The 20,525-nt window shown below is 43.0% G+C and overlaps 4 protein-coding genes across 5 annotated transcripts in view; 3 read left to right on the top strand and 1 right to left on the bottom strand.

The window, feature by feature from the left end:
- Positions 1-20,525, top strand: part of FAM32A (family with sequence similarity 32 member A) — a 238,875-nt gene that overhangs the window by 216,991 nt on the left and 1,359 nt on the right. The window lies entirely within an intron of this gene.
- TPM4 (tropomyosin 4) lies at positions 248-6,250 on the top strand. The gene is made up of 10 exons (XM_088527112.1): positions 248-448; positions 662-809; positions 3,169-3,294; positions 3,875-4,008; positions 4,335-4,452; positions 4,813-4,883; positions 4,993-5,068; positions 5,375-5,437; positions 5,538-5,607; positions 6,139-6,250. Exons 2-10 carry the CDS (start codon positions 696-698, stop codon positions 6,219-6,221), a joined length of 855 nt encoding a protein of 284 aa, XP_088383238.1. The 5' UTR covers positions 248-448; positions 662-695; the 3' UTR covers positions 6,222-6,250.
- RAB8A (RAB8A, member RAS oncogene family) lies at positions 7,254-10,820 on the top strand. Its single transcript, XM_088527113.1, has 8 exons — positions 7,254-7,408; positions 7,540-7,600; positions 7,766-7,826; positions 8,135-8,212; positions 8,649-8,738; positions 9,424-9,489; positions 10,030-10,080; positions 10,468-10,820. Exons 1-8 carry the CDS (start codon positions 7,285-7,287, stop codon positions 10,558-10,560), a joined length of 624 nt encoding a protein of 207 aa, XP_088383239.1. The 5' UTR covers positions 7,254-7,284; the 3' UTR covers positions 10,561-10,820.
- Positions 14,737-20,064, bottom strand: CIB3 (calcium and integrin binding family member 3). The gene is made up of 6 exons (XM_010220005.2): positions 19,756-20,064; positions 19,398-19,432; positions 17,673-17,784; positions 17,148-17,295; positions 16,024-16,219; positions 14,737-14,982 (listed from the first exon to the last, which is right to left on the bottom strand). The coding sequence occupies exons 1-6, from the start codon at positions 19,804-19,806 to the stop codon at positions 14,961-14,963; spliced, it is 564 nt and encodes a 187-aa protein (XP_010218307.1). The 5' UTR covers positions 19,807-20,064; the 3' UTR covers positions 14,737-14,960.

Consider the following 20,525-nt stretch of genomic DNA (forward strand, 5'->3'; position numbering starts at 1 on the left):
CACCAAAAAGGCTTTGGAGCTTGAACTTGTGTTCCAAATCTGGCCTCTTGTATTAGAGTTATTTCCTTAACGCCAATCTCAAGTGCATCTTTTCACAGCAGTAACTTAGTAGTTTCATTCCATACACTGAATGCTTTTATAATACAAATATAGCTACTGCTTGCATACAGGCTTGCCTTATGTTTGGATTTATTTTGGAATAATCCAAAAGGCCAGCCTTTCTTTCATTGCTGTTACACTTTCCTAAGGAACTCGTCCTATCTGCTTCGATTTCTCGGGCTGTTTAATTGCTCTGCAAACACGGAGGGGTGCTAATAAGCTTTCTTCCAAGCATGTGTTCATATGTCAACACTTTTGCTTCTGTCAGAAGCTTAAAAATGGAAACAGTTTTCTCTTTAAGAAAACAGGAGCCAAATAAGGAGATGATGGAGTGGTGAAGCTTCCTCTGGTGAGTCTGTTCCAGCTCATTCCTTACAAAGGCGGCACATGAAAGATAAGAGAGGAGGCCACCAGAGCTGGGCTTTGCCCTGGAGCTCTCCGTTTAAAGCGCTCTACAACCACCTGAGCTTATTTGCCCAGGGACTTGGCCGGGGACAGCTCCTTTCTCTGCCCAAGTCTTTAAAAAAACAAAAAATCTAAAATTTCGGTCTAATTCTTCCAGTTGCGCGACAGGCAGAGCCCATCCTCTAGCCGAAATGGAAGCCATCAAGAAAAAGATGCAGATGTTGAAGTTAGACAAGGAGAACGCGATCGATAGAGCAGAGCAGGCTGAAACGGACAAGAAGGCAGCGGAGGACAAATGCAAACAGGCAAGTAGAATTAAAAAAAAAAAGTGGTTGTATATATGATATGAAAGCAAGTGTAACATAATGCTATTGCAAATTTCTGATTCAGAAAGAGTAACTTGACCTCAGGTTTTCTGCTAATCCTCTTTTGAAGTCTTTTTGACTTTCATGATGTTACACCTGTACAACCAAGACTGAGTATTAACTGATTTTCGCTGCCATCTGAGGCCTTGAAAAATTAGCGCTATCCGCTTACGTAATTGTATTAATTACCTTGTGCTTGTAATTGCATGGAAAAAAAAGACCTTATGGATTAAAAATCAAGGCTGTCATATCTATAGATATGTTAATAATTCCTGAAGCCTCAGCTACATCTAAAAAAATATTGGACCTCTTGAATTTAGGCCTAGCCCTGGTATGTGGACTGCCAGTGTTAGAGCTGCCAGCTTGACCTGAGGTTAGATACGTTGTAATACTTCATGTTTGGAATAGTCGGAAGATCTTATTTTAACTGACTTGTCCTGATGACAGTTACATCTTTTTCTGCTTTTGTGTATTTTTAATTCTGGGTATCTAATTCATATTTGAGTACTTTGTGTGTGTGTATATATATATATATATATACTATTTGGTGTATATACTATAACTTCCATTACATCTTCCAGACTCCCCTTACATACTCTTAACGCTCAGGTCTCCAAATACTGTTTTCTGTTCAATTTGAGATCCTTGCATGGTATAAGTCAATGACCATCCATGCAGCTAAAACAGCAGGAAGAAAAGTTTCCTAACAGCTCAGCTGCTGCTGTTTTACCATTTTACCCCAAGATAAGCAAGTCTTGTCTCTCCTGCTTCTTACTGCCCGCACACATCTCCAAGTGCAAAACCTGTGGCTTCAGCAGCCTCAGGGTCCCCATCGGACACTGTCCCCAGCTCATCTTTCTGCACTCAGTGACATAACAGCCACAGCAGTTTGTTACACAGTGAAGTTAATGGTGATTAAATGCTTAACCTTCCACTGCGTTTAGTCATCCATTGTGATCCCCTATAGACTGGCAGAACAAATGACACAAAGGAATTTTCTAGACTATTTTTTATTTAGATGTTACCTACATTAGGGTAGCTCACAATAAGAAGTGGAAAAGAGAAAGAAAATCTTTGGGTTTATTCCTCTTTTTTGAATTGTCTCCAGCTTTTCAAGCTTTAATGTAGGCACAATACTCAAGTAGTGATTTTAATGTCACACACCAAGGACGCGTCGCCTCCTTCCTCCTGCTTACTGTCCCCTTGTTAAAGCATCTAAGTAAGCGTGCTCAGTTCTGTCACACTGAGTGGTTACCCGGAGAAGTGGAGCAGCAGAGCGGCGTTCAAGAATAGCATGCTACTAAAGAGGTTGTTCAAGCTCTCTTAGAAGCTAGAATGAAGAAATTAAATGCAGTAAAGCACAACCTATTTTAAGTGAACTGTTTTGATAGCCTACACTTACATAAAGGCAAAACTAAAGGCTTAAATCAGTTTCTGTACAGCCCGAACTGTTTTGTGTTGCAAATGAAGCGCCGGAGCAGATGGGCTCGCAGGCACACCCCTTATCAGCAGTTTGCCTCCTGATAATGCAAATTCTTCAGGGAGCACGAGACACTTTGTCATTAAACAGTCTCCCAGCAGGATATAAATAGCGCCTTTCTATAGCAGACAGTATGGATTTATATGGCATGGTGGCGTGTGCCCCTCACGGTAGGATGGAGCAAACCTTGCTGAACCACAATTAGAAACACAGAATAGTTGAGGTTGGAAGGGGCTTTGGAGGTCGTCCAGCCCAGCAGCATCTGCAGCAGGCAGCTGCCTTTGGAGGCTTACGTTTGGTTTGAAGCGTCGGGAGTGACGGAGAAAAGGTGATGAGGGGATGACCACGGTTCTTGTTTTTCTTAACAATACAGGAATTGAATGGTTTCCTAGTAACTTAGCAGGTGCTAGGCTTAAAACAAGCAAAAAGGATATAATTTTAAAACCTTTTTGATTTTGTTGTAGAATGAGCTGCTGCAGAGTCCAAATGAGTAGAATGAGCTGTACATGGAGTCCAAAGAGAAATGAGATGAAAAGGAGGCTATAACAAGTCCTGTATTAAAGCAGATTCTGTGTGTGCAGTAGCAGGGAGCATTATTCTAAGGATGAGACGTTTTTAATGATCTATCCCTGGCACAATCTGTCAGTCATGATCAGGCCCTCTTCAAATATTGGTCTGATCTTTTATCAGACCTTTTATCTCTTTTGTTGGTTAAATCAGATTAAAGCCAATAGTAAAGCGAGATTTTAGCCATGCTCATCTGTAAGCAGAGTAACCACACCATGTCCAATTGCTCCTGTTGTCTTTTTCTCTTGAAAGGTGGAGGATGAGCTGGTCGCCCTGCAGAAGAAGTTGAAAGGAACCGAAGATGAACTGGACAAGTACTCGGAGGCGCTCAAAGATGCCCAGGAGAAACTGGAGCAGGCTGAAAAGAAGGCGACCGACGTACGTGCACACCCCCCTCCCCTGCCCCGTGCATTCCCGGTGCCCCCGTCCCTCCCCGCTGGGAAACGCTGTCCCGCGCGGCACATGGGCAAGGGCCCGCGCGCCGGGGAGTCCCTTGTGGTTATAAATAATGAAATGGCCTTAATTCCAACCCTGTGTTGTGATAGCGTGTTACTGCAAGCTGTAATAGAACCAAGAGCGTAAAAAGCAATTGTGGGTTTTTTTTTGGAATAAGCCATTATGGAAACAGTTCATTTTTAAACTTTACAAGGCTAGAGCTATCTGCAAAATTCAAAAGCGATTTGAAGATACTTCACCTTTTTAAATCAATATTTAATTTCTTGTGGTAAGGCAGGAATGATAAGAAGTATCATTAAAACAGAATGAGAAGCACATATTCTGTACCTTCAAATTCCTGAAATGCCTCAGTTTTTTTAAAAAAGAGCCTAGAGGAGAAAGGTGCGAGTTTCCTTGCATATGGCAAGGAGACTCGCAATTTCCAGGAAATTGGTGAATGTGAGTTTTTGTCGGCGGGAATGGTCTCCTGTGTAACCTCAGATCTGATGATTATTCCTTGCAGGCCGAAGGGGAGGTGGCAGCTCTGAACAGACGTATCCAGCTCGTGGAAGAGGAGCTGGATCGTGCCCAGGAACGACTGGCTACAGCCCTGCAGAAACTGGAGGAGGCTGAAAAAGCAGCCGATGAGAGCGAGAGGTTTGCTTCCCTTCTCGGGGCGTGGGGACAGGGTTGATAAGAAATGCAGGTGAATATAAATTAAACAGATTTCCCCATGTAATTCAGTCTTTACATGTGCAAATACGTACTACAGGGCAGTGACTCAGAACTAGAGCTGCCTTTTTAACTAGTTTAAAACACACGATTAAAACACACAAGGCCAAGGTACCCTGGCAGAGCGTGATCATTTGGATTGGTCATAATGGGGTTGCTTTCTAGTTACCAGCAGTGAAGTCCACTTAAGGCCTTTGAGATAAAGTGATAAAAAGCTTCTGTGTTAAACATGCTTGCTTTGATTTCTGTAGAGGAATGAAGGTTATTGAGAACAGAGCAATGAAAGATGAAGAAAAAATGGAGATTCAGGAGATGCAACTGAAGGAGGCCAAACATATCGCTGAAGAGGCCGACCGCAAGTACGAAGAGGTAAAACGAATCCCTCAGTAAGGAAATGATGAGACATATATGAGGGCTACGAACAACTTTGTTACTGTTGAGTTCAGTTCTTGGTCTGCTTTCTGCCACATGACAGTTTGACTTTGGATTATTTCCAAAAAGAGCAATTCTAACAGTGACAGCGGCAGTGTCTGTAATGCGTAACGCTGAGGACACTGCGATGTCTACCCGCTTTGGGGGGAAAGCCCTGCCTTGTGTGCACAGCGCTGGGTGTTTTATCCTAGTTTAGGTGAGCAGAAGGGAAGGGGAGCTTGTAGTCCCTCATAGTGCTTTGAGGGAGACACACACTCAGTTCCCAGCTGGCTCCATGCAGCCATTTTCTCTTTCCAGGTTGCCCGTAAACTGGTTATTTTGGAGGGTGAACTGGAAAGAGCTGAAGAGCGTGCGGAGGTGTCAGAAGTGTGAGTAGTTTTGCATATATGGGCTTAGTTTAGAGCCCATATGTGGGCAGTATACAATAAAGTTCTACGGGGATGGTGGTAATTTGTACTTTTTTTTTTTCTCCTGTAGTAAATGTAGTGACCTGGAAGAGGAATTAAAGAACGTCACTAACAACCTGAAGTCACTGGAAGCCCAATCTGAAAAGGTTGGTTCTCTCAGTCAGCTAAGGGATGGTGGGGGAAGCCAAAACATGTCATTAAAATTACAAAACAAACAGAAAAGAAGTTCCTTTGCTTGTGTAACAGCAGCTGTTGATAATGTTTTGTCAGCCTCAGTCTTAAAATGACGGTAAATGAATCAGCTTGAGAAGTCTTGGCAAAGAGGAGGAACGTATGGGAAAGGGTGTTTGCAGGCAGCATAAATGGAAAAGTGGTTATTAATAGTTGTTTTTTTTCATGAGCATTACTGCTGCTACAACTTCCCTTAAAGAGTCTGATTATTGTTTTCACAGTACTCGGAAAAAGAAGATAAATACGAAGAAGAAATCAAGCTTCTGTCTGACAAGCTTAAAGAAGTAAGATCATCCATCTCAAAACCGCACAGCATTTTGTTAACAGCATCTGTTTATTCTATTTATTTAAAATTCTTTTAATTTTAAATTATTTTTCTTTCAGGCTGAAACACGTGCTGAATTTGCAGAAAGAACAGTTGCAAAACTGGAGAAGTCCATTGATGACCTGGAAGGTATGAAATTACTCTTGGGGGTCCTGATCTTACAGGTTTTAAATTTCAATTCAGAAAGCAAAGTTCCAGAAGTAGGTATTACATTTTATTGGGAAAGCGCAAAAATACCCATCAGGTCTCTAGTTAGACCAGTGTGAGGCAACTGATGAGCGCTGCCCAATGCTGCCCAGCGTGGTACTTCCTGACAAGGGAATTTTCTTCAAAGACGGTCCCTTTAGGAAAGTTGCTACCAATAACTTGTCTCTAGCCAACTCACCAGTGTGCGTACTCAAAAGGGGCTTTTCTGTTGAAAAAAAAAATCATAATGGTATTTGATCACTGAAAAACAAATATTGGAGTTGGGGAGAGACATCGATGAAGCTTCTGACCTTGTCTGTTTCCTTGCTTTCACGCTGATGTTTGACTGCACATGCGTTTTCTTCTTTTATTTCCCTCCCGATTGCTTGGTTTGCCGCGCTCTGGCTCTCCGTGTCCTCTGCTCTCTGCCCTTTCTCTGGGCTGTTTCTCTGAACGTCGCCTGGGCGCTGGCAGATGAGCTCTACGCTCAGAAGCTCAAGTACAAGGCGATCAGCGAGGAGCTGGACCACGCGCTCAATGACATGACCTCTTTGTAACGCGCCGCCGGGCCGGGACTCACTGCCCTTCTCGAGCTTTTCTTGCCTCCAAGTCCTGCCGCCTCTGCGCAATGTCTAGCTGCAGTTCTTCACTTTTCTCTGTAGGAACCGCTTTCAATAAAAATGAGAAACCTCTGCCCTTTGGCTTCCTGCCTTTTTCCTCCTGATTCACACAAAACACATGGCTGATGGTGCTGTGGGGACGCTCAGCGCTGTGTGCCAGGGCCAGGCCCTGCAGTGACGGTGCTGCAGGACGAGGTGGGAGCGACCGCCCGGGCATGCCCTGGTTGGCACCAACCAGCTCGGTCAGCGCCAGCACCGCAAGGGCCCGGACCGGATGGGGTGGTCCGGTTGAGGCCCCGGGTTCGGTGTCCCCAGTGCTGCATGGCCCTCCGCCAGCTCCGCTCCGTCCTGCTTTGACGTTCTCAGGATAGGGGAAAGTTCCCAAAATGAGACATTAAAGCCCAGTACGGGTCTGTCACAGCTCACATGGGCACATCCAGAGACTGTGAATAGCTGTCTGGCCCCAGTCTCTGGGTCGTATTTGCACTGTTTTGGTGAGGTAAGTGGGCAGGGTTTGTGTTTAAAGGGCAGTAAAGTGGGTGTTTGAATCTTTCTTTTTTCTTTCTAGAAAAACTGGCTCGGGCGAAAGAAGCGAGTCTGGAGCTGCATCGGACGCTGAACGAACTGAGCCGCGCGTGACGCGAGCGGGCGGCGCAGCCCCCCGCGCCGCTCCAGCCCTCCGGCTCCGCGTGTCCTGGAGCAACACCGGGATTAGGGGACGCGGCCCCCGTGGTCCCGTTTCCCATTAAAGCGGCTTCCTCGCGAGCCGCCCTCTGCGCTGACGTCACCCCGCGGGCCGTGACGTCAGCAGCCCCTCTCCCCGCCGCCGGAAGCGGCCCTGCGCCGCGCGGCCAATGAGGCGCCGCCCCCCTTCCCTTCCCGTCCTGCGCGGTGACGTAACGCCCAGCGCGGCCAATGGGGCGCGCGGCGGGCGCTGACGGGCAGCGCGCGCAGCCCGTGAGGCGGCGCGGGGGGCGGGCCGGGGGGCGGCGCCGGGAACATGGCGAAGACCTACGACTACCTGTTCAAGCTGCTGCTCATCGGCGACTCGGGCGTGGGCAAGACGTGCGCGCTCTTCCGCTTCTCCGAGGACGCCTTCAACGCCACCTTCATCTCCACCATCGGTGCGCGGCGCCCGCGGAGGGGCCCTCGGTGCCGCGGGACGGGGCGGGGGGGACACCGGGAGCGCGCGGGGGGCGGCGGGAGAGGCGGCTCCGGCGGGAACGGAGCGCGACGCGGCCGCTTCTCCCTGCAGGAATCGACTTCAAGATCCGGACCATCGAGCTGGATGGGAAGAGGATTAAGCTGCAGATCTGGTAAGAGCCTCCTGCCGGGCGGCCGCGTCGCTTCCCTCCCCGGTGCCCTGCGGCCCTTACGGTGTCTCGGACCCGCGTTAGTGTTTCTGGAGGCTACGAGGGTGAAGTGAAAGCCGCGGCGCGGGGCCGGGCGGCTCCCTGAGCCCGTGTTCTGGCCCGTTGCAGGGACACGGCGGGGCAGGAGCGGTTCCGGACCATCACCACGGCCTACTACCGCGGAGCGATGGTAGGAGCGAGCGCGAGGGGGCGGCGGGGACCGCGCGTGGCTCCCTGCGGGGACGGAGACCCCGCGAGGCCGAAGGCTCCCGGCTCCTCCAGCTCCTCCCAAGGAGCCGCTGGTGCCGCGGTCGCGCTGGGACGATGCAGGGTCCTGCATGCATCCACGCTGCCTTAGCTGGTCGGGCACCAGCTGGGGGTAACTTGGAGCTATTACAGGTTTTTTAATAGTCTTGAGCTTCTTTGTCATGGAAAAGTTGTTAAATTTTGCTAAAATCACTGCTAGCTGAAATAAGACACTTTTTTTTTAATCTTTAGGGCATTATGCTTGTCTACGACATCACCAATGAAAAATCTTTTGAAAATATTCGGAACTGGGTCAGGAATATTGAAGAGGTAATTTCTGTTGCTTATTTGAATTGAAAAATGGTATCCCCGTTCCAGGAGCGGGTGAAAGCCAAACGCTTCAGCGTTGTTCTGTTTCTGATTCACGTCCTGCATGGTGAACTGGGGAAGGTGCAAGAGGGGAACTGGTAACGTCTTGGGTAATCGTAATTCATTGCGTTCAAGGGAGAGCGAGTTAGATGGACTGTGGCCTTCCTAGTGATCGGAGGAGCTAAGAGCTGTTTTCCCGGCACCACAAATGACCTAGAGAGTTGTCTCTGTGCAGAGCTGAACCGCAGCAAGCTGCTGGGATGGGGTGTTTTGGGGGAACTCAGAACTCTATTGGAAACGCTTCATGTCAGGAACCTGGTTTTGCTTCGCCTTTCTGATGGTATTTGTGTACCGAGCAGCGAGCTGAGGTGCTTTCTTGTGTCTGTTTCCGTGCCAGCATGCGTCCCCAGATGTTGAAAAAATGATTCTTGGAAATAAATGTGATGCCAATGACAAAAGGCAAGTGTCGAGGGAGCAAGGGGAGAAGGTGAGTGCCGCAGCCCGGCTTCGGCCCAGCCCCGTTAGGGAGCGCTGGGAACCGGAGTCTCCTCGGAGCCCTCGGTCCCTTTGAACCCCGCAGAGCCCCTCGCTGCCCCGTCCCTTTCGGAGCGGATCGAGTCTCTGCGGCGGCCGCCTGAGCAGGACTCGAGCTCTCGTTTTGAAGTCCCAGCCGATGGGATTGATCTGCAGCTTCCCAGAGCTCCGTGAAGCCCCCCGGGCTTCATCTTCATCCCTCTTACCTTGTTCTTCTACATGAAAGTTCAAATGGGTTTTACTCCTTTTGATAACGCGTGTGCCCCAGCTGGAAAGGCTGCGAGCTCAATCTGCTGCTCTGCTGACGGAAAACCCGAGTTTGCATCGAGGAAAAGAGTTCTGTGTTAGTAGTCAGAGGTTTCTGTACCTAAGAAAATAGCCTGCACTGCCTGGGAAGTGCTGCTGTTCTCTGTGATCTGATACAACTGAAGCTTTTCTTCAGTAAGACAGAAGAACAAAGCTCGGTGAGAATAGATGCTGATGGGAATGAGATTCAGCGCCTGACTTTGCAAGTGGTTCTGCTTGAGGAAATCCCCAGTTCCCGGGAATCGCTCTAGGAGGGGTAGATCCAGCACAGGTGGTTTTATTTCTAGCTGTTCCCACAATTATCCATCTAACATGAACCTGTTTTTGTTCAGCTTGCTGCAAGTTTTGGAATTAAGTTTATGGAGACGAGTGCGAAAGCAAATATAAACATAGAGAATGTAAGTATGCGACCCTTCCCTCTGCTTTTGCCCTGGTACATTTGTGCAAAGAAGCAGCGAGGACACGTACCTGGGCTGACTGGATCCAAAACTCCAGCATTAGATAGTTATTAAATACGTCTCCTTGCATCCTGTGCCTGCATTTTCTAACAAATATTATTCTGAATGATTTGAATTGGGTGCGGTGCTTCGAGTATAATGCAAGGGCATTTAGCCAACTATTTTATCTTTGTAAATGGCATTATCCAGTGCATGCCAAAGGCAGCATTTTGCCACTGCAGAAAGCTTGGGTGTATCCGCATGGTGGGTTCTGTCTCCTGTTAGTTTTCAGTCTCAGAAAGGCAGTAGTGGCTTTAGAAAAGATGCAGAAAAAGACAGGGAGCATTAAAAGAAGGAGCATTAAAACCTCAAGGAAAAAAAAAATGATCCAACCTTCCTTGGGAGTATGTGTAGAAGCGTGGGGAGAAGACAGCTTATTACTAAACAAAAATAAAAATGTTTTCCTAGTCTTGTAACTTTTCACTGTTGTACTTATTCTAGGCATTTTTCACTCTTGCAAGAGATATCAAAGCAAAAATGGACAAGAAATTGGTGAGTAACTTTTACTGCCCAAGCTGTATTTAAATAGAAGAGGGGAGGAAAAAATGTATTTTGTGTGTGTGTGTGTGTGTGTGTGTGTATATATATATATATATATATACATATATATAAATTTTGGCTGTCACTGAGTTGTTAAAAGTAAGAAGATTAAGTCCAGTCCATGTTAGTCAGACAAAAGTAGCAGATTCAGAGACCTCTGGTAGTGTCTGATGTAAGATTCACTTAAATGAACGAAGATTCTTGCTCATGTCTGTGATGGTTTTTGTATAATCCTGGGCTTGCTGCAGCAAAATGGATATAGGAGAGATGCAAGAGCTTGCAGTGATGCTGGGAGCTGTTCAGTGTAAACAAGTAACTCGAAACTCTTTGAATCTTCAGGAAGGCAATAGCCCGCAAGGCAGCAACCAGGGAGTCAAAATCACACCAGACCAGCAAAAGAAAAGCAGCTTTTTCCGATGTGTTCTTCTGTGAGGGACACAGCCTTAATCTGAGCAGCTGCTCAGCTGCACTGGACTGTGCCTGTTCTGAGTGAGATTTCCTCTGTCTGTGGACTTTTCAACATACCTTGTCACTCCGTGACCATCTGAATAAGAAATCGTTTATTTTAGTAATTGTCTGACTCTTCAATTTTGGAGATGAAACAAGTTTATTTTTGTCAGATTGCCACTGGGCACATGTATTGTCTAGCAGAGGGAATACAGATCACGTGTGACCTGTAATAGCGCCTTTGCTGACAGGCTTCAACCTTTTGTTCGTATCTGTAATGTATCCCAACTAGAAAAAACAATTAAGTTATGATCAAAATAAGAAACGGAAATGCCAATGTTAATAAAGTACTGGTACGTGCACATGCTACATGTGCATACCCACGGCGACGGATGCATCAGAACATCAAATACTCTGCACTTAGGCCAGCAGGACAGGCCTGTAGCTTTCCTGAAGGTAGGAGGAAGATTTCTACATCTATGTCCCCTTTTTTGCTATTGCAGAGAAAATCCTTTATTTGTTACTTTCTCAGTTGCATTATTCTAGACAATCCACAAGTACAATTGGAGTAAAAAAGAAAAAAAAACCCTCCTCAAAGGAACCTCTATTTTTTTAAAAAACCAAAGTGTGCTATAAATATTACAGATCTGTGTAATTGGGAATTACTTTCCTCATATTAGAGATGACCATGGTTAATTAAATAATCCAGGCATTTAGGCAGGAGATACCTACAGCCTACTCCCATGCAAGTGGCCTGCTTTTAGACAAGGAGGCCGTGGTTTGGACGTGGAGCTTTCCTCAAATTCATCCCGTCAGTGGGCAGCTCTTCCTTCTCCAGCTGAGAATGTCATGATGTGGTGACTAGTTATGACTTGCGACAAGAAGATGTATTGCACTGCTTCCCGTTGTGTGTTCCCATGCACACTTGCTCACATATGCAAATAAATGTTGCACATTTGAACACTTTCTGAAAACAACCTTTTTGAAGCGGAGATTTGCCGTGCTGCCCTCCGGTGATCATTTTGGATTTCAAGCAGCAGCGAACCTCTTGGTGTGCATCACTGCAGATGATGTTTAGTCCTCAGCGAAAATACTTTGTGTATTTATTCTTCTAAACACAGTCTACTACATTCCAATGTATAAAATGAAAAAGCCTAGTGAAGCTCCTAGGTAGCTGGTTGCTCTCAGTTCAGCAGCCTGACAGTAATTAGACTGATGAAAAGAGCCAGTAAGAGCAATCTACTTAGAAGTGTGATGTCAAATAATGGAAAAAATGGTATATTTAATCCAAATGAACATATCAGCTGTGTCCTGCAACTCACTGGAATTGTTAACGTGCTTTGTTTACATTGACAACTGCACTTAAGGGTAAAATTAAAGCTCATTTTAAAGCTAAAGAATTTACTCACCAGTTTTGTTTTCTTCAAGTTTGTGGTATTATTTCTGGCCTCATAGTAGCAGTGTTAAGTGCTACAGTAATTAAAGATCTATCAGATTTACGATTAATCTTTATAAACCCTCAGCATGCAATTGGGCTCAACAGGAATATTGTCTGTTTTTCTAAAATCAAATACAAAAAGACAATTGTGCAACTTAACTGGTTTATAAAAATGCATTTTATATGCCACCACGTTTTTTAAAAAAAGCTAACAGATTACCATGAGCTCTGATCATTTTTAAAAACATAAAACTTTCCAGGACCTCATGATGGTCGGGTTTTGTTTTTTTCCTCAGTGAACACGAGCCCCAGTGAATTACATGTAGATGTATTTGTAAGATAAAACCCTCGTGTTGCTGCTGAGGAGCCTTCTAGTCAGTATGTGCTTAGAAGTGTAGTTAACAGTGGTAAACTAGACAAGCAATATTGCCTCGGGATAAGGATGCTTTTTGAAAGACTGAGTATGCTTCAAGCAATTGTTGGGGTGGAATTGGGTCTGAATGTTGTTTCCCTACATAAAATGGATGTGTTTGATTTGCTTTGGGCTTAGCAGTAAATCTGAATTGTCTCACATCCATCTCCCTTTTACCTGAATGCAGCCAGACGTTGCAGTCAGTCTAGTTCTTCCAAAGTGACTGGAAAAAAGTGGTTAGTCTGAGGCTGATATCACTGCTGCCCACTGTGATACTGGCTGTTTATTGACAGCATCTAAATCAGTAATTTGTCTAGAGAGGAGAGAGAAAGACTGTTAATTCACAGATGGGAAGGATATGAAGGATGGCATTAAGCTTTTCCAGTTCCCATTTTCTAAATTTTAAGTTACTCTTTTGCATTAAAGGTTAGCTCTTTGTGAATACCTTTTTTCTTAAAGTTATGCTGATTGTTGCACATCTTTGCCTAATTTATAGCATGATTTTCTTTACAAAACAAACTGAATGAACAACTACATTATTGCCCAATCTCAGGAAATTTTATGCAGTCACTGTGACCTACTGTCATCACTGTATTTCTAGGTTCTGCAGATTCTACATAGAAATTAAATCAATGTAAGCAATTTTAAAACTAAAATGCAAACATAGGACAGGAATGCTTGGCCGTGCGTCTCTAAATACTGACATCAGATCTCGGATGAGTAGAATATGTAGTTGATGCTTCTATCACATAATGAAATTATGGTGTTTTTTCAAGTCTGACTACCATTAAAACAATGCCCAGAAGAGGTACTGTGTGGCTCAATAACAGTAATGTATTCACTTGTAAGCGCTTTTTTAACTGAGGAAGGAAACATTTGAAACAGAATACAAAATCTGTAAAACTGAATAACTTTGATCAGAAAAGCTAACAGTGCGTTTGCTCCACATTCCCGGTGTCTAAATACCACTAAAATGTAAGTAATCCGTTAACAACTGATGCTTGGTTTGTAGAGGAACAAACTTACTTTTGAGCGAGTTCTCAAATTCCCCATATTTTAACGAGCGTCACGGAATTCTGTGGTTGACCTCATTTTTGAGGCTGCTTGCAGTGTTCCAGATAGTCTTCAACCTTCCTGGAGCAGACCTGTCAGTACTGACCTGTCAGCGAAGGGTGGAACTGCCGTTTTCACCCTTTGCCATTTTACCACTTCTGTTGTCTAGTTCCTGTGCTGATAGGCACATCTAATATTTCCTGACGTCAGAGCCTTACACCAGCATCAGACTTTCAGCCTCAGATTTATAAATCCTATGGATTATTGTAAGTCTCCTTATTGCTACTGAAAATTATTTGATCTCTCCTTTCATATGGGATGCTGATCATCTTGCTGACAATAGCTAAGGGTTTTTTTTTTTGTGGTGGTGGTTGTGTCCTTGGCTCCTGCTCAAAAGCTACAGTGATTTCTTGTCCTCTCGGCCATGAAATTCTGGGAGGAAATGGGCAAGTAGCTGCTTACACAGGAGTTCCCATTTGTGCTGGAAGTCCATAGGGAATGGAGAAGAATGATGGCTATCCTATGTCTTCATTTATAGATATAATAAAAATCTGTTCAATTGAACGTGGATGGTAATGTGCAGTCTGATTATTTCAGGCTGCCTTAATCTTTGCCCTCTTTCGTTTACTTGTTATTGGAGATTTTTTGGTTTCTGTAGCTAATACAGCTATTTAGTAGGCTAGTCTCCCTAGCCTTTCCCTAGCAGGAGTTACCAGTTCTAAGGTGAGTGTAAATTGGGAGTCATCATGATTTGTTTCAAGAAAAAATCGTGTATCCTAGAATAAACTTTTTAAAGTCTTTTAGCTGCCACCCTTTCCACATTACAGCTGCTTTCTTAAGTGCTTCTCAATGGTTTTCATGTTTGTATTAAAAGCAAAATTGTTGTTTATTACAGTATGTATATTTTTACTCTGCTGTACAGGTCCCTGAGCACTGCATAAATAAACTTCTTATGAAAAGATAAATTTAAAAGAACCTTTTTTATTTTTTAGTTTGTCAGTGCCATTCATCATTCATAGATGATATATAGATTCTTGTGTTAAAAATACATATTTTCCGAATATAGTTTTAGTCTGTAGCGCGGGGCGGGAGGTGTTTTAACTAATAAGGTGTTTTATTACAAATTTTTGGAAGGTATAATTTGAGTTATATACAAGTTTCTCTAATATCTGATAATACCTGAACTTTAAAAACTATTTACCTTATCACTGTCAAAGTTGGATGTATTCTAGCTGGAGGAGGCGAGAGAAACAGACAATTCTGTGGAAACATACACATTTTGCTAAATTACAGGGAAATTCTTGATGAAGAGTATGCTAAATCATTCCTTTTAAAGCAGTAAAAAACAGTCAAAGTTTTCTGGCTAGTTCACCTAAAATTGTCCTCTGGCGCTGTCATTTTCTTCTCTCATGGGCGGTAAGCTCCAGTGGAACAAGGTTGTTGTAGGCTCAAGAAGCACTTCATCTCTGCATTTCACTCGTTTCAGATTCGAATGTGAAATGTACTATTAAAACAAACAAACAAAAAGTAATGATCATGTATGTATAACTCTATTTGAAGGACTTCACTAGAATTAATACGAGGACAGCATACTGTATTAATACTAGGACAGGCTCAAAAAAACAAGTTACAGAAGCCCGCACACTTTTTCAAGTGTCTGTTTTTTCTGTCTTTGTGGTGGGCACAATTACTGGAAAATGCCAGGGAACGGTGGTGATCTCCAAGGTCTGGAGAGATATTAACACATTGGAAACTTCTGATAGAAATGAGCAGGGGCAGTTTCATGATACAAAATGAGATATTACCAGTACAGGCTGGGGATCGACCTTCTGGACAGCAGCTCTGCAGAGAAGGACCTGGGTGTCGTGGTGGGTGACAAGGTGACCATGAGGCAGCAGTTGCCCTCGTGGCCAAGAAGGCCAATGGGATCCTGGGGTGCGTTAAGAGCAGCATCTCCAGCAGGTCGAGGGAGGGGATCCTGCCCATCTGCTCAGCCTTGGTGAGGCCACATCTGGAGTACTGTGTCCACATCTGGAGTATTGTGTCCAGTTCTGGGATCCACAGGACAAGAGGGATGTGGAGCTGCTGGAGAGAGTCCAGCGCAGGGCTACAAGGATGATCAGGGGCCTGGAACATCTGCCCTGTGAGGAGAGGCTGAGGGAGCTGGGCCTGTTCAGCTGGAGAAGAGAAGGCTGAGAGGGGACCTGAGCAGTGTCTAGAAGTACCTCAAGGGAGGCAGTGAGGAGGATGGTGCCGGCCTCTTTTCACTGGTGGCCACCGATTGAACTAGAGGAAATGGCCACAAACTGAAGCACCAAAAGTTCCACAGGAACTTAAGGAAAAATTTCTTACCAGTGAGGGTGCCAGAGCACTGGAACAGGCTGCCCAGAGAGGTTGTGGAGTCTCCTTCTCTGGAGATCTTCAAACCCGCTTGGACGCAGCCCTGTGCCACGTGCTCTAGGTGACCCTGCGTGTGCAGGGGGTTGGACTAGATGATCTCTAGAGGTCCCTTCCAACCTTAACCATTCTATGATTCTATGATTACCTGAGAAAATCAGGAGCTCGTATTATCATGTGCTGAAAGTCTTCCAGAGAGAGTTTGCCGTCGTTGTCCAGATCTGCTTCATCAATGACCTTGTTGCACGCAAGGGTGACTTCTTCTGGGGTAAGCTCATTTCGGGTCAACTTGTTCACTGTTTTCTCCAGATCTGATTTGCATATGTAATCATCATTGTTAAAATCTGATGAAGCAAAATAAATTCAAAGTGACAAAGTCAGTATTTTATGCAGTTGGTTGCGAAGGCACAATGGGAAGCGTTTGGTTAGCAGGTTATAATGCATTTATACAAACAGTGTTTTCAAATCAGAAATGAAAAGTGCTGCAGTTATCTGTATTGGCTTGTATAAACATTCAGTAACAAAATAACAAGCCACGAGCCCTGGATTTTTATCTCACATAAGGATATCAATTGTAAATAGCTAAGTGCCTAAACTTGGCTTAATGGTCTAGCCATAATTAAAATATTCTAGCAAATTAGTACCACTAAACAAAATGCAAGGAGCAGAATGAAGTTAAAAAAAGGGTATAGAGTGTTCAGCCTGGTGGAGTTCACTTTTTCAATATTTCTTTTTCACAGCTTAAATCACAGTTGCTTTTTCTTTTCTTTTTTTTTTTTTTTGGTATATGTCATTAATATGTTGCTTGGCTTTGGCTGTTCACTAAGGAAGTAACTGAAAATGGTATTGTCAAGAAAGAAGAAATTAATCTTTAAAATTGCCCTTGGGGAAAATTGCTAAAAGTATGTTTTTGGGGTTTTTTTTTGGTTCAAAAAAACCCTACAAATTTATGGGCAGCCAAATCCCTTGTGCTGCACTTTTCCAAGCCGTCTCTAACGTGGAAGAAATATTTCTTAAAGGTTTATCAGGTCTTGAAAAGTACAAATAATCTCAGGCTGTAAATCCTCTAGTAAATCCTAAGTGCTAACCAGTATAACTTCAGAGACAAAAGAATACAGAGGCCCAGAAGTTTCTAGGGCAATGGGCAGTCAAAGGCAACAGATAGAAAGCCTGGATTAAGAAGATCCCTGTCTAGAGATATTGATATTTTGGATTCCTACATGCAGCTGCAGGATTTCCCCAAACTTCGCATTTTATGCCTGTCTCACTCACCATAAATTTTAAAAGCATAATATGCTTTCAAGTCTCTAGGAGCCATTTCACTCATCACTGAAAACATGTCCAAAAAATCATCCAAAGTCATGTTGCCTTCTCCATCCTCTGAGAAAACCTCTGCTATCCGTTGGCGGAATGGATTGTCCTGGGAAACAGAACACGGGAGCAAGGGAAGGTCACCTTTACTAGTATTTATTTCTGTGCAGATAAAACACAATTGGAGCAAGATTATTTTCGTTATAACTCCCTCTTGGCAGTCAAATATTCCCTTTGCTGCTATTATTTTTCTGTCTAGTGTTGTCTTAGAAGTAGACACAGCTGCAGCCCTCTTTAACCTTTGCACAATTTCAGTGATTTTTCCAAAGGAAATCACTAGAAGCTTCCAGAAAGTCTTTGACTTTAGTTGCCAAAATTTATTTGTATTTCAGCCTCTCAGCAATTAGTACTGGATGAATTATTTAAAAAAGGGTATATTAAACTGAAATGTGTCACTTGATTCTCCTTGTGTTCCTTGCACTGTACCTTCAGCTCTGGCATGCTGCCAATGAGTTCATAGGGAAGTGTCACATCTGGTTTATCTGTGTAGTCAAGTGGAACTAGCTGTGGGGCTAGATCTCGGTATCTGTAAAACAATCTGAAATAGAAAGAAAGACTCATTTAGGAAACAAGTTATTTAGAGCTCTAAGAACAGTGTTTGCTTTTTTTATTTCGTTTTTCATACTTGGCATCCTCTACCAGATGGATGGTGTCAGTCACTAAATATCATTTAATACGCTCTCTAGCTGATGGTGGAAGAAACAGTCTTGGGTTTTTTTTCCCCTCCAAGGTTTCAGATTTACTTCAATAGTGCAGATGATATAGAAGCATGTAGTGTATTTATGATATATTTATGATAACAAGGCACAAGATCTTCAGCCTAAAGGTCCACCTAATCAGTTTTCAAATGCATAAAAAGTTGTTGTAATGCAGGAGGGATCTGGTTTCCAAGTCAACAACAAATGTGACTAGAAATAATTGGCTTATATTGCCCCACAAAAGATTTGGTTTAAATGTCACCAAAAAAATCTGGAGCTCTAAAGCCAGAGAGATTATTTAGCTCTTGAATCTGGGACCAACTCTAGGTTGTTTAATACCCATCCCAAATATTTTTCTGCTGCTTTGCCCAGAACTGTATTCAGGAGACAGAAAATATACACTAAATCATTTGGACATTTTTATTACTTTTCATGCTATTTGCCTAAGTTCTTCAGCTAGGCTAGGGATCCTGTTCACGGCTGTTGTCAACAAACAATAGCATAGAATGTTAAAAGGGATCCTTATCAATAATAAATATCTTATTCATGACACAGTTATGGTTCTGGCCTCTATTTACTACATGGAAAGGCAGACAGCTTTATATTTCACTCATTACAGAATCATTTATATTTTATTCTGAACTGAATTCAGGTACAGATACCAAGGTTCTAACCAGGGATGTGTTCCATATAACACTGTCGGTTGTGCTCTGCTTTTCAAAGAAATCAGCCAATAATGCACAACGACCTCTTCAGAAATGCAGAAACTGAGCATTTACTTTTCTGTTAATTTGCCTGATGGTTAGCAAAGGAAAAGCAACTTTGTTTTCGTGCATGTTGCTATCTGTGAACCATTCACAACTGGAGGAGAACAAGTTTTCAATGAAGATTTTCAATCCCACATCAACAGAGTATAGGAACACATCTTTATTGATTCTTTTGGACAGATTAAATGGACTAGTCTATGAAGTCTTTAGGGGAAAATGCACCTTAAAGTATCAGCCCTTAAAGTTTTTTTGGTACTATTTACATACAAAATGGAAAAAAAAATCTGAATAAAAGTGATACAGACTTTACCATTTTAAAAAATAGACAAAATATCCCAAACAATACCAGTATTGAAATACCACTTTGTAACATATGTTATAAAACAAAGTGAGGGGAACATGAATGTCGCCGTCAAAGTGTGCACTGAAACATAACTTGTCACATTTACGTCAGACGGAGAGACTGGCACCTTAATAGAAAATTTAGATTTGGCTCAGTTTGTGACAGATGATGTAGTTTCTTTATATAAAAGAAAGCAATGACAGTGCTCAGATTGTCCAAAGGTATGTGAGTGATTCTGTAAACTATCACATTGTTTTTCAATAAATTCAATTTAATTTTTTTAATCACCTGGTATGTAGCAATTCCTGTACTTTGCCCACAAAATATCACATAGAAGACTCACCTCAGAATTTCTTTCCTTGTAAAGAATGTGCAGTCCTGTGAATTAGAAAAGACACAATATGTCATGGCAGTTTTAAATGCATTGGCCCAAATTTTTCTAGTACAATGACTTAAAAACTTATTATTACACAAGCAGACAAGCATTTTTTTTGGCATATAATAATGATTATTTCAGGCATATAATATTGATTATTTCATAAGCCTTCATCCTCCTGAGGTAAGAACTAAAGTATGTTATTTAAACTTTTGATGTTACTTAATACTTATCCTTCACAATTTCTAAAAAGGCAGTTTTAAAAACATTTGCCCTTATTCAACAGTCTGTCTAAACATCCATTTAGTCTGGCCGAGTTCTGTACCTGATATGCATCCAGTTGCTCTGGGGTGAAAATGGTTTGTTTGTTGCCCATTTCTGGCCCCGGGTGCTGACTCCTGTCCCATCATTCTTTCCTCAAAGTTACCTTTATAGGAGGGCTGGATATTCCAATATTAAAAGCTGCAACAATGAGGTTCAGGTAGCAGAGGATCAGGTAACCAGCCTCCCCATTGCATGGGCTGCAAAGAGTCATAATAGCCGCATTTCATCAAATCTTTAGTCTGGCTACTTAAGGCTCTTCTCCAGCATCACTCACCTGTCTCCTCTGTGCACAACACAGACTCATATTACAGTATTTCACCAAACAACTAATAGCTTCTTGTTTGCATCTTTGAAGAAGTAGGTAGACTTCATACGCAGTATTTTTTTTACTCTTTCAAATATTTTGAATTATCTAAAAACTGTTTGGCAGCTCTTTCTTAAGAATTAACATTAAATGCTAGAAATAAGTAATAAGGAAAGTAACCCCCTTGCCCTTTCTCTCTGAATTTTCTGGGTGATATATATTGTGCACTGCCACCAACAGCACATGCTACTTCGCACTGGAGATAGTATCTAAAAAGTCACTCTCAGTCATTCTATTCTGCATTATTTAGCACTATACGTTATTATAAGCTAATGATTATCAGTGTGACATGCATACATATACATATGGTTTTCAAACTAAAATCCATGTGAATATATGATTTGTCTGTAAGATCTTGAATGTGATGTTAAAGGTTACATGGAATGCGGTGTATGAAAACTGAAATG

This window comes from Tinamus guttatus, unplaced genomic scaffold (genome assembly GCF_059628265.1).
Source record: "Tinamus guttatus ecotype Peru unplaced genomic scaffold, ASM5962826v1 Tinamus_guttatus_pri_ptg000261l, whole genome shotgun sequence".
NCBI lineage: Eukaryota > Metazoa > Chordata > Aves > Tinamiformes > Tinamidae > Tinamus > Tinamus guttatus.